Source organism: Ambystoma mexicanum, chromosome 9, assembly GCF_040938575.1.
Source record: "Ambystoma mexicanum isolate Mex_15411 chromosome 9, UKY_AmexF1_1, whole genome shotgun sequence".
Taxonomy (NCBI): Eukaryota; Metazoa; Chordata; class Amphibia; order Caudata; family Ambystomatidae; genus Ambystoma; species Ambystoma mexicanum.
The window spans coordinates 752,373,806-752,386,289 of record NC_090931.1 but is presented as its reverse complement, the minus strand read 5'-3'; the positions used below and the strand labels follow the sequence as shown (position 1 = coordinate 752,386,289).

The 12,484-nt window shown below is 49.1% G+C and overlaps 1 protein-coding gene across 3 annotated transcripts in view; it reads right to left on the bottom strand.

Moving 5' to 3' along the window:
• Positions 1-12,484, bottom strand: part of NABP1 (nucleic acid binding protein 1) — a 58,410-nt gene that overhangs the window by 18,643 nt on the left and 27,283 nt on the right. For all 3 annotated transcript variants that reach the window (XM_069615685.1, XM_069615686.1, XM_069615687.1), the window contains exon 5: positions 251-293. In XM_069615685.1, the coding sequence (XP_069471786.1) occupies positions 251-293 (43 nt within the window). The remainder of the gene's footprint in view (positions 1-250; positions 294-12,484) is intronic.

Here is a 12,484-nt window from a genome sequence, read left to right as displayed (position 1 = left end):
ATTGCACTTAAAATGCATCAGGATTTTGTTTTTTACAAATCTCCCTCCATTTCCTCCCCAATTAGAATAAGTGGTTCACAGCACATTCCTCAGACCTATATCTATAGTCATGCCGCAGTAGCACTGCAGCAAACTGATGTAGCAAAGAGTTTGGTTCAGTTCCAAATGAAAAACATCTCTAGAGAATTTGTTCCGCAGCCATGCCCACTTGCAACAACAACAAAAAATAGCACATCCAAGCATACAGTACCTGCATTTTTTGGTGGAGAGTCATTTGCCTGCTCGCCCTGTGCCTTAAGAAGAAATCAAATAAAACAATTAGAAGACCTATGCATATTCTCCCAGTCAAGGACAGTCACTAACATATTAACAACTTTGTGAAGACCTCCAAGCAGATGCATAGCCCAAACATGTGTAGCAGAGAATATGGTCTAAAGAAATAAGTTATCATGAGGGAAACTCATTGCAGTATGTGTTTACAGTATAGAATTTGGTTACAGTAACGAGGGAAAAGGATAAATATGGCATCACAGTTATTAAACTGGCAAACAAAGTGGTTGTTTACTGCACATTAGTGATGTCACTGTAGACTTTTGCAGTTGGGAAGTCTAGTGAAAACTCCTGCGATTTCTTTGTGATTAGTAATTGTAAGGGCAAATTCAAGATCACATTTATAGAATACAGTAATATAAAATGTACGCCTCAACACCAAGTTATTCTTTGCAATTTAAATGTAGATCAGATAAAGCCATGCACTTCATACACCAACCAAGAGAGAAGGGCACAGTGGCAAATTATCCAGTCCATCTTCCCTGCAAGTGCCAAGAGCATGCTGCTTTAATGCATGCATAGGTTCACATGCACTCATATAAAGGGGTACTCACCATAAGTTGGAGGGGGAACAGTGCAAGAGAGCCAAGACATTTAAAGTCAAGTCTTGTCCTGGTTCCAATCCAATCCTAACTTTCCGAAAAGAGTCAAACCCAGAGACCGGTGATCCCCAAACCTATTTGAATTCCAATCACCTCCTGGGTGTAAATGCATTGGCCTCATGACTTGCTACTCTGAAGGTCAGCAGGAAAGGAATGGCCTCCTGTGCACCCTCACAGCTTGTCAATGGGTATTCTGTATACTATTTCAACTAGAACAGACTTTCTATTCCAAGAATGTATTTTCACCAGCCATACATATTTGCTGGATCATGGGTGATGGTTAATGTAAACAAAGGCTGCTTCTCGGTATGCAAAAAAGCATACCGTGTTCTGCAGGCAGAAAAGATGGAGGACATTTGATAAGCCAGCATCCAGGGTATCGATTCCCCCAGTTTATTAGCACATAAAAATATAAGGTTACATAGCTGGGCAAATCTAATCGCCCATTCCTTACTTTACCGCTACCCCTCTCCTTTCACTGCGGTTGGGCTCCTTTAGATACATTGAGGCTCCTGCAGGGTTGAACAGCAGTGAACATGGACAGGAATGGGATTTGCCTAAGGGCACTGAGCAAAGGATTTCAGATCCTCCGGGTCCAGTTTTGCTTCGAGGCAGGTACTACAGGTGTATGTGGGGTATTTATGAAAAAGCAAACCTATCAAGTAGGATGTTTAGGGTGGGAACAGGGCAGTCTTGTGGGGGAAGAGGGTAGGGGGTAGAGCGGAGTCAGATGTTCGTCAGATGTTCTTCGAATAGCAGCACCTACACCTTCAAGTCCTTCTGGAAGTGTAGGATGGATCGAGGGGGACAATGGTCTACATTTTAAATATCTCCAGCAGATGTACTTTACTCCCCAGGTACTTCATAGATTGGAAGTAACCAGTGATAATATTGCAAAAAATATTAATCAGTGGTGAATATGCAACAAAATACTATCTAAAAAGATTTTCATCGACAATGTAATCATATGTAAAATATATATAAAATGTCTAACATAAATGTGTAAAAATCCTGTGGTTCCCATTCACTACTGGAGGCCGTTGCACAATTTTGTTCTACTGTACTTTTTCTGTCCACTGGAGGCTTCTCGAGGTAATTTTGGTTTACAGTTACCCGCATCCACCATTTTCCTTCTTTGGTGTTTTGGACGACAGGCTCCAGGAGAAGGCGTTCCCGTGTTCATCAAGGCCTCGATTTATTTTCACTGTTTGGATGGCTTTTTTTCCACAATGCTTTGCTTTTTAGTAATTTTTCAGGCCTCAGTGTTTGGATCGCTTGTAGACAAATGTAGTCAGAATTTCAACTAGGACTCTGCATTTCAACAAGGGTAAAAGGCTGGACCCAGTTTGGGTGAGCAAGAGTGTAAGACTCATGTGTGAGACTCAGGCTGAATCTAGTAGATGTCAATATTGGTAATGTACAGAACATGCTAAAAAATAGGTTTTGGATTGGGCATTGTATAACAAGGTGTTCTCACTTTGCACCACAACACGACACTTGCACTAAAATAAAAACAGAAGACTTACATACTAATTTACCTTATTCATCCAACATATAGCATGTTGCATACCAACAATCCGTGCAAATCAGTTCATGCCTTTCATAAGCTTGGTGCAGGCGGATAAATCCAGTGTGCAAGGCATTTGGGCTGTGCAGGGTTAGCTTGGAAATAAATATGTGCAGAATTAAGGCTGCACTGTGTTTGAAGGAAGACGTGACAAGTCAGAAGTGTGGAATGCGAGATCCATTCAGCTAAAGACATTGTATTGTTTAAAAGACTTTGAGCCGGACAACAGCGCTGAATGTAGCCATTTGTTTCCGTTGCTACCATTATGAGCAATCAGGATGAACACGGTCAGGGCTTTCGAGACAGCTGGCTGATTGACAAAAAGGGAGTTGGTTTTGAACGACATGAGGACACAAAGGGACAGGCATTTCTACAGTTTATGTAGGTAGGACGCATATTCTGGGTAGGTCTCAGAAAAAGGCTTAAAACAGGACAGCCAGCAAAGGGCTTGGGCTTTTTCTCTCTTACTGGCTCGGGAGAGGTTGCAGTCTCAACTCCTATCCTTTGGCTGAATTTGGGATAAGAGTGTGGCAGAAAGGCTGGTAGAGTAATCGGTGGGCTCATTCTAGGAGCAAAGGGTGTACACCAGAAAGAGTTAATCTTTCCGACAACGAGACTGGGGTAGCGAGCAGTTCGCGACACACTTTAAAGATTATCCTTTGGGAGTTTAGTTAATTTGAGGAACATGCTAATGAGTGGATGCTTAATATTAGATAGTGTAGAGTAGCGAACAGCATTATAAACTTGTCAAATGTGGATGGTTTATTTTTAGGTGCTGCACAGTGACATTTTAAACATGCATAACTGTTCACGTTTCTCCATTAGTGCGATAAAACTCAGATATGACAGAAGCCTGTGGTCTGCCAAGTTTTGTTGCAATGTTCAAGGTCATTGTTGGCAGAACTCTGGGCATCATCGCAAATATAATGTTTTGAAAACCATTGCAGGAAAAACTTAGTTTTATGCAGCAGAGCGTTTTGAAGCCCATCATTAATCGCAGGAAAATATCTGCGCATGACTTGTGTTTCAGTTTAAATGTAAGCTAGATATTGGGTTTTGCGCACTGTATTTTGCATATTTTTAACGTTGGCTAAAGAATCCAAAGAAAAAGGCGAATTAACCTCAGTGTACTTGGACTGTGCTCAGCTGTCTTGGGTTGGCATACAGATAGATGCAGAACGTGTGGTAAAATGCAAAGCAAAGTTAGTCAGTGTAAAGTGATCTTCTGAGAGGCTCTGAATGAATGTTCATGTTTCATTTACAGTTCATACTCTATTTTGACAAGACAAGTCAAAAAAGCAACAATTCATGGATACATCATTTACACAAAATACATTAATTTGTAAAGCCCATGGTCATCCTGTATAACAATACAAGAACAATGCCATATAAAACGCTCAAAATTACAAGTATTTTTCACAATCAAATTAATCATGCTACTTTCCCTTTTTTTATGCGCCCTCTCCATACCCATTTGAGGTAATTGCTAGTCGTGAACACCACAGGGATATCTGCTGAATTTAGGTACAGGTCCATACCAGGAATAGTGGTTTCAAAAATTGTTTCCTTCGGCCCATAGGCGGCAGACAAACATAGGTGTTTACATCTTCTTTAGGATCTTTGCATAGCAAACACGGCGAGGAAACAGCATTGTCCCACCTATGCAACAGATCGGCCTTCGGCAAGATCCCCAAACGCAACTTTATATACAAAGATCCTTCAAATTTAGAGGCAATATAATTGTAACGCTCACCTGTGGTGCCCTGCAGGAGTGCCAGGTTCGGATCACCAGGAGATATTCGCAGGTTGAGATGATGGGGCCTCATGAACAAGATGCTAGCCCAAACCACTCCTTTCTTACTGTTCAGCTGAAAGGCTATTGCCCAGCGTGCAGTGCAGTTGGGAGTGGTTTGGTTGTACCTCTCACTGGCATATTGAAGGATAGTGGAACTTCTGGTTAAGCCTAAGGGCAAGCAAGTGGAATATGTTAATGCCTGCTACCTTCCCTTTCCCCCTCACCTCCTTTCACTACCCCCTTAGGTTGATTGGCTGGGGGGAACCTGAGTTCACCTTTAATATTGCAGATGAACTCGCAAATGGTCAAGACAAAATCTGGGCCAGTTTTACTGGATAGTTGTGGCCCAGTCCTGCTGCAGCGCACAAGATGCTGCCTCAAGGGGAAATTCCTTTGCTGCGTTGCTCTGCGGCAATGCAGTTTCCTTAAGTCTGTAATGTCTTTTGATGTCTGTAGAGTGTTATGCGCAGTCTAATTCTCTTTGTATTGCTTTCTCTTTCAGCTAAGGCAGATGCTGAAGCAGCCTATCGGCTGTGCCGAAGCAGAATGCTGATCTCAGCTGCATAAGCAGAGTTCAAAAGGGGTCCGGAGTTGGCGTGGGTGTTAGAATCTCTGTATTTTCTTTTCTTCTAGGTTGCAGAGGAACGCTGCGGTGGAAACTCCGACACGCATGCACGTAAGGAGAACACTGCCGTTGCTGCAGACGAAAAAGCGCTCGCTCCAAGTATTGAAATCAGCAGAGGCCCAGGAGCACAAGCAAGTACAGAGGATATGAACCAGGTAAGTTGCACGTAGCTGTTGAAAGACTGGAATCCTCTGGCACGTGGAGCGGAATCGCAGCAGGCGTTACACCACTTGCAATTGCGGAGTAAAAAATGCTAAAAATCATGCAGCCCAGGGTGGGGTTTTTATAGCCCTGGGCTGCACCTTTCCACTAGACCACAAAAGATACTAGCAGTATGAGCTCCTTGGGGGCCCATCTTGGCAGCCATTTTGGCAGGGGCACTTATTTGCACACAGGCGCCCAAGCCAGCCAGCCAGCCTGCCTGCCTCACTGTCCATTGCTTACCAGTGTTGCCCAAATGTCCCTGGTGATTATATGAATGGATGCCCAAGACTCTGCTAGGGGTCATGACCATAATCTAGACATTCTTCAGAGCCACCTGTTTTTTTTTTTTTTTTACTTTGTTTTTATTGACATAATACATATAAAGGTAGGGTGCGCGAGCAATCCCTGCCAGCAATACACTAAGCAAACATAACTGACGGTATTTTTTACTTTTTAGTCCCATCCCGCCTCCCGCCCCCCAACTTTTTCAACATAATCCCCTCCCCAACCACCCTCCCCTCCCCCCCAACTTTGCAACATACCAGGTTTTGAGGTTTTTGCAGGTTACAGAAGCAGCAGTGAGAACTTTCGAACATCGTTATATGCACTTGTTATACAATTTGACATCGTGGGAGCAGCACGGTTCAGAGCAAAATGATGGACAGTCTCCAGTTCTAGGGCCGGCGCTGGGGTAAGCCCGGGGAATACACATTGGGAGCCATCATTACAGTCGCACAGAGACACATTCATCGTGGAGGAGAACTGTTGTCCATTCCTGTGAGAACTCCGAGACTTTATCGTTTTTCACTGCCGTAAGTTTTTCATAAGTAAATATAACCCTTAATTTACAGAGCCATTCCTCCTTGGTTGGTGCTAAGGCGCTTTTCCACTTTTGGGCCAATGCTAGCCTCCCCGCCCTCAGCATGGCCCGATGACCCTCGGGAATGCACTCTGTTCCGTTTCCGGCATGGGAGTACCCAGGAGGATTTCTAAGGGGAGAAGCGATGGACAGAATCCCTCTATATCCTTAATCCAGCAGAGAAGCTCCGACCAGTACACCTGAATAGCCGGGCATCCCCACCACATATGGAACCATGTGCCTCTTTGGTGACATAGCCTAGGACAGTAGGGGGATACTTCTGCGAACATTTTGGAGAGGGTGGCTGGGGGGCGATGCCAGGAGTGGAGAATCTAGAAACTATGCTCCATCGTTGCGGTGTACAGAGTACCGGTAAACATGGTTTTGAAAACTGCCCTCCATGTATGGTCATCCAACGCCATGCCCAGCCTTTCTTCCCATATACGTTTGAAGGGTTGCCTACCCTCCAGATTAGCTGTTATCAAGGTACTATAGAACTTGGACAGGGAGCCCTTTCGAGAGACACTTTTAGCTATTACTTCTTCAAAGGGGGTGAGGGGGCGGGTTAGGTTGTCAGCCCACCGAGGGTGAGTCAGAATTCCCTTCAAACGCAAGTACTCAAAGATCGATGGTGGTTTATCACCCAGTGCTTCGGTCAATTGTTCATAGTCTATGAAGCCCTCCTCACGGGAGAGCTGGGAAACTCTCTCCAACCCCATGTCTGACCAAGCTTGCGTGTCGCGGAAGCCTCTGGTGTCTAGGTTGATAGGGGGACCCCATAGCGATGTTAAAGGGGCCGGCCAGGACGACAGCATTTTGTTATCTTTATTCGGCTTCCAGAGTGCCCATAGGACTGCCAGTGTGTGGTGTTCTCTAAGATAGGAGGGGATGGTTTTAGGGGAGGCCCATAGTAGATCTCTAACTTTTTTAGGGTGGGTGTGGATATCTTCTATATATGTCCAGTACGTCCTCATATCCTCTCGCATGTGCTCCATCATCACCCGGAGCTGAGCTGCTTTATAGTATAATCTGAAGTCGGGGAGGGCGAATCCACCGTGAGACTTCGGCAGGGTCAAGGTGGAGAATTTGACTCTTGGTCTCCTCCCGTCCCATATAAACTGGAGGACTCGGGCCTGTAGAACCTCGAAGAAGGATTCAGGAATGACCACAGGGAGGGCTGCGAAGAGATACAGGAGGCGAGGTAATATATTCATTTTAACCGTCACCATACAGCCAAACCAGGAGAGTGTAAGGGGAGCCCAGCGTTTGAGATTGCTGCTGATTTTGGCCAAGATCTCCGGGAAGTTAAACTGATGATGTAGCGAGAGGTTCCTAGGAATGCTGGTGCCCAGATACCTGGTGGACACATGTTCTATCCTCACTCCCAAGAATTCCGAGCGATCCCCAATGTCTTTGTCCCTGGGACCCATTGGCATAATACTAGACTTGGAGGCGTTTATCTTAAGCCCCGAGAAGGCCCCGTAGAGGTTTATAAGATCAAATAATCTAGGTAGTGAGACCTGGAGGTTGGTTAGGTACCCCAAGATATCGTCGGCAAATAGTGAGAGTTTAAAATCGCAGTCGCCACAGCGTATCCCCGTAATTTCACAGTCCGCTCTGATCGCTATGGCCAGAGGCTCCATTGCCAGAGCGTATAGGAGGGGGGAAAGGGGACAGCCTTGCCGGGTTCCTCTAGATAGAGCCAAGGGTTCCGTCGTGCCGCCGTTAACCAAAACTCTTGCCGTGGGAGTATTATATAGTGTCGAGACCCATCTACAAAAATTCTCCCCGATGCCCATTTTCTGGAGAACTTTGCCCATATAAGGCCACTCGACACGGTCGAAGGCCTTTTCTGAATCTAAAGCTAGCAGGTAGCCCTCTTTCCCCTGCCTCGAGGCCTCGTACATGAGGCCTAGGGTCTTTCGTATGTTATCGGACCCCTGGCGTCCTGGGATGAACCCTACCTGATCTCCATGTATAAGTGAGGGGAGGAGTTTCGCCAGTCTGTTCGCCAGAAGTTTGGCCAGGATCTTGACATCCACGTTAAGAAGGGAAATGGGGCGATATGATTGACACTGGGAAGGGTCCTTCCCCTCTTTGGGGATTACTACTATCAGTGCTGACATCATCGAAGGTGGGAGGGTGCCCTGGTCAAGTGCCGAGTTGAACATTTTGGCCATAAACGGGGCTAGCGTAGACCGGTAAGTCTTATAGAATTTGACTGTGAACCCATCGTCGCCTGGGGCTGTTCCACTCTTCAGGGAGGATATGGTATCTATTATCTCCTCTGGAGATACGGGGAGATCCAGTATGTCTGCTTTTTCAGGTGAGAGGCCGGGAATCGGGAGAGAGTCCAAGAAATTGTCGATCTTGGTTCCGTCCCCTACATATTCCGAGCTGTATAAGCGTTCATAATAGTGCCGAAAGTGTTCAGCTATTTTGCTATCTCTTACAGTTGGCTCCCCTCCCGGTGGCCGGATAGAGTTAACCCTCCTACTATTTCTGACCTCCCGGAGCCTCCAAGCAAATATTTTATCAGCCTTTTCCCCCTTTTCCATGTACTTCTGTTTCAGGAAGGACAGCTTTTTTTCTGTTTGTCCCACCTGGAGGTCTGCCAGGCTTGAGCGCAACCTTTGGAGTTCCTCCCACTTCCCGGGGAACATTTGTTTTTAGTTTCCCACCAGGTTGGATAGCCTCTATCTTTTTCCTCAACCGTGTCTCCTCCTGTCCCCTCTCCCTCTTTTTTCTTGAACCTGTCTCGATGAGAATGCCTCTAATGGTCGCCTTGAATGCCTCCCAAACACCCATAACTCCGACCTCCCCGTTGTCGTTGATAGAGAAGTATTCGGTGATGGCTGTAAGGAGGGATCGTCGCACCTCTTTATCATGTAGAAGGAGGTTGTTACACCTTCATAAGGACCCAGGTGGCGGGGCCGGGGGCACACCCATTTTTATTCTAACCATGTCGTGGTCTGTCCAGGGAACCACCTCTACCCCTGATTCCGTGACCTCGCCCCGGATTGTGGCGTCAACCAAGATATAATCAATACGGGAGAAAGTAGCATGGGGTTTCGAGAAAAAAGTGAAGTCGGGGTCTCGATCTTTTCTGTGTGGTGTGTGTCGCTCAAGCCCAGATCGTCGTTAACTGATTGGAATGCCTCGGCCAGTTTTTTTTGGAGGCGTTGGTTAGGGCATGGATTGGGCGAGCTCCTGTCTCTATCAGGGCAAAGAACCATATTAAAATCCCCCCGACCAGTAAAGTACCCTTGGAAAAAGCTACGATTTTCTCTCTCATCCCCATCCAGAAGCCATCTTGCGCCTCATTCGGAGCATAAATACCAACCAGGGTGAACAGCCGACCCCTCACCTCCCCTTTAACCATGATATATCGTCCTTCCGGGTCTGACCTCTGGGCTTTGAGAACAAAGTGAGCCCCGGGGGAGACCAATAGGGCCACTCCCTGTTTCTTGGCCTGGAAGGACGCTGCATAGACTTGTTCAATAGCTTTAGCTCTCAGCTTTGGTTCCCTGTCCCGAACCCAATGTGTTTCTTGTACAAATAAGAAATGGAGCCGGAGCCTTGTGAATTCCCTCACCAGCAACGACCTTTTGGTGGGAGAGTTGAGTCCCCGCACATTTAGCGAACCCACTGTCAAATATTGCAAGGAATCATCCATCATAGCAATGGTAAGAGCTCATGTCTCCCTTCTCGGGACGAATAATTCCAGCGCTCCCGCAGTGCTTCCACCCCCTGCTATAGTCCAATAACAAAACCACAGTTACAAAACAGACTACAAAACTTGGCTTGGCCCCATTAGAATCCTCTCGAACTAACCCCAACCTTTCCCTCCCTCCTCCCACCTCCCCCCTGAACGCCTGGTAGACCAGCGGCTTCATCCTGTCGCTGAGCCAGGCCACCATTGTCTCCCTCCTCCGGGCTCTTAAACTCTCCAACAACCACAACTTGAGCCCCCCCCTATCATGTTCAGAATACAAAGAATCACAGTGCTTCCCCCAATGACATGGAAATCAAACTAGACCGTGAAGCTTCCTGGGGTTCCTCAGGTGTCAGGTTGCCCAGGGGATGCCGGAGCCACTCTTCTGAACTTCCTGTGGCCTCGGACTTTACGTCTCTCCTGAGAAGCCTTAATTCTCCCGGGTCCGACGGGCTCTCTTCCACGTTCTCGGTCTTCCCCTTCCACGTTTGGTTCTCCGAGAAGTTCGCCCGACACCCTGCGAATGTCATCCTCCGTGACCAGGGCATATTTGTACCCTTCCAGTTCAAAGGAAAGCGAAAAAGGGTATCCCCACCTGTATCGGACCCCCTTGGTTTGGAGCATTTTCGTCAGCGGGGAACAGAGACGACGTCTTGCCAGGGTGAAGGCGGACAGATCCTGGTACACCGAAATCCGGGCTCCCTCCCAGTCCACCGGGCCCCTCTTACGTGCCAGTTCCAGAATTTTGTTCTTCTCCGTGAAGTAGTGGAAACGCACGAGGATGGACCTGGGGCCTCTGTTGATCGCTCCCGCCCTGTGAGCTCTGTCAATTGTGGGTTAATTCGTGTTCGCCCCATCAAAGAGAGATCCCACTACTGCGTTCACAGCTTTGATTATGTCCATTTGCGTTTCACCTTCCTGCTCCGGGAACCCCAAAAAGCGAAGATTACAGCGTCGTTCCCTATTTTCCAGGTCATCCAGTTTTAGGGAGCATTTCTCTTCTCTCCTCTCGAGTTCCGATAGGCGCATGTCGAATTGCGTCTCGAAAATGTCATTCGAGGCTGTGTTGTTTTCAAGCGCCTGGACCCGGTCGTCTATGTTGTCCACTTTTTTATCCAGGGTATCCAGCCGTAGCGTTATGTCTGCTCTGAAGCCTCTTATTTCCTCCAGGAGGGCCGCCATGCCTTTGGTGACAGTGCTAGTGTCAGACATGTCCAAGGGTGCCGGGGCCGCCATCTCCGGGCGGGTTGGCGAGCCTGAGGGTTTACGTCGAAATCTCTGCAGGGATTCCTTCCAGTTCATAGGCCTCTCCTGACCATCTCCACGGGATCCTCTGCCTAATGCCCTGGGCCCTATAGGCAGTACCGTCAGGTCACCAGACTACGCCAGGGGGAGGGCAGCGGGGGGTCTTCCCTGTATACGGCCTCGGCGTTGTACTCACTGTTGGGGCGGGAGGTTGCTCAGGCCAAGTCTCCAAGGCACAGCCGATACGGGCCTATCACTCCTCGTCCCGGGTTTGATTCAAGTTGCCACTGTACTGGCGGTCTTTGTGGTCACTATTTTGGGGTCATTCAATAAACGCTGTGGTTGGTCCGGGGGGGTACCCCTTTCTCTGTGATGCTGGTTGCAGGTTGTTGATTGGGGGCACCCTCGCCCCTGAGCTCCCGTCGTGCGGCTCCCAAGCTGTGTGGGAAGGCCCGCCTGGGGAGGGGTGGAGGGGGTTGTCGTGGGCACCTTTGCGGGGGCCTCCGCCTCTGGGGGTCCCCGATGAAGACTGGCCCCACGGCCGTCGATGGGGTTGAAGATCTTGGGGGGCAGGCCGTGCCTCCTGAGTGCACTCCTGCGCCAGCTCCACAGTCCAGCGGTGGGCTCGGGGCAGGCTCGATCCGCCAGCCCAGCACGCAGCTCCCCAGTGAAGCGGGGAGCAGCCCGGAGCACTGCGTGATCTCGTCCGGATTCAGGAGGACTCGTAAGCCCCCGCTACGAGGTCGAGGGGGAAGCGGGGGGGGGGGGCGCTCTTCCGCGCCGACCGGCTGTGTTGTAGGCTTCATGTAGGCCGCGGCTTGCAGGCGCCCCGCGCAAGGGGTCGCGGTGCTGGGGAAGGCTGGGCTCACTCCCTCTCCCGGTTCTGAGCCGTGTACTGCTCAAGGCCTTATGTGGCCCCGCTCGGGGCCCTGGGGAGGCGGGATCCGCCCCAGAGAAGTTCGGTGTGGAGGGGGGCAGCACCCGCGGGGCCTACCCGAGCCGCGGCTCTCCGTTACTTCCTGCGGAGCCGCGGCGCGGGGGAAGGCGGAGCTCCTTCTCCCTCCTCTTTCCGAGGGTCCGATCTCGGCGAAATCTCCACGCCGGGAGATCGGAGTTGGGGTCCGCGGGGGCTCCGCTGAGTCAGTGATCCGCGGGGGGGGGTCAACACTGCACTCCTAGGGGTCTGGGGGAGGGGGGGGTCAGGTCCCTCTTACGGCGCCCTTTGGAGGAGACCAGTGGGGATGCGTCAGTGCATCTCGGCGCCCCCTGGTGGATTCCCCGCCACCTGGTTTTTGATGGCAAGGTAACGAAGATTACAGAAGCTTGGGAACTCAGCACATTATCGCGCTCCACCTTAACCAAAGCTGCCCTCTTTACCACAGCACTAGAGGCAAAAGTTAGAGCACTAGGGTTACGCCAGTATTCTTCGAGTCCCAGATCTCCCGACAGCCCCCTTGTTGGGCCAGAACCTCTCGTAGTGCCTTTCTGAATACCAAGAGATTTCTATTGATCCACAAGCGGACCCAATAGAGTACGGTCGTA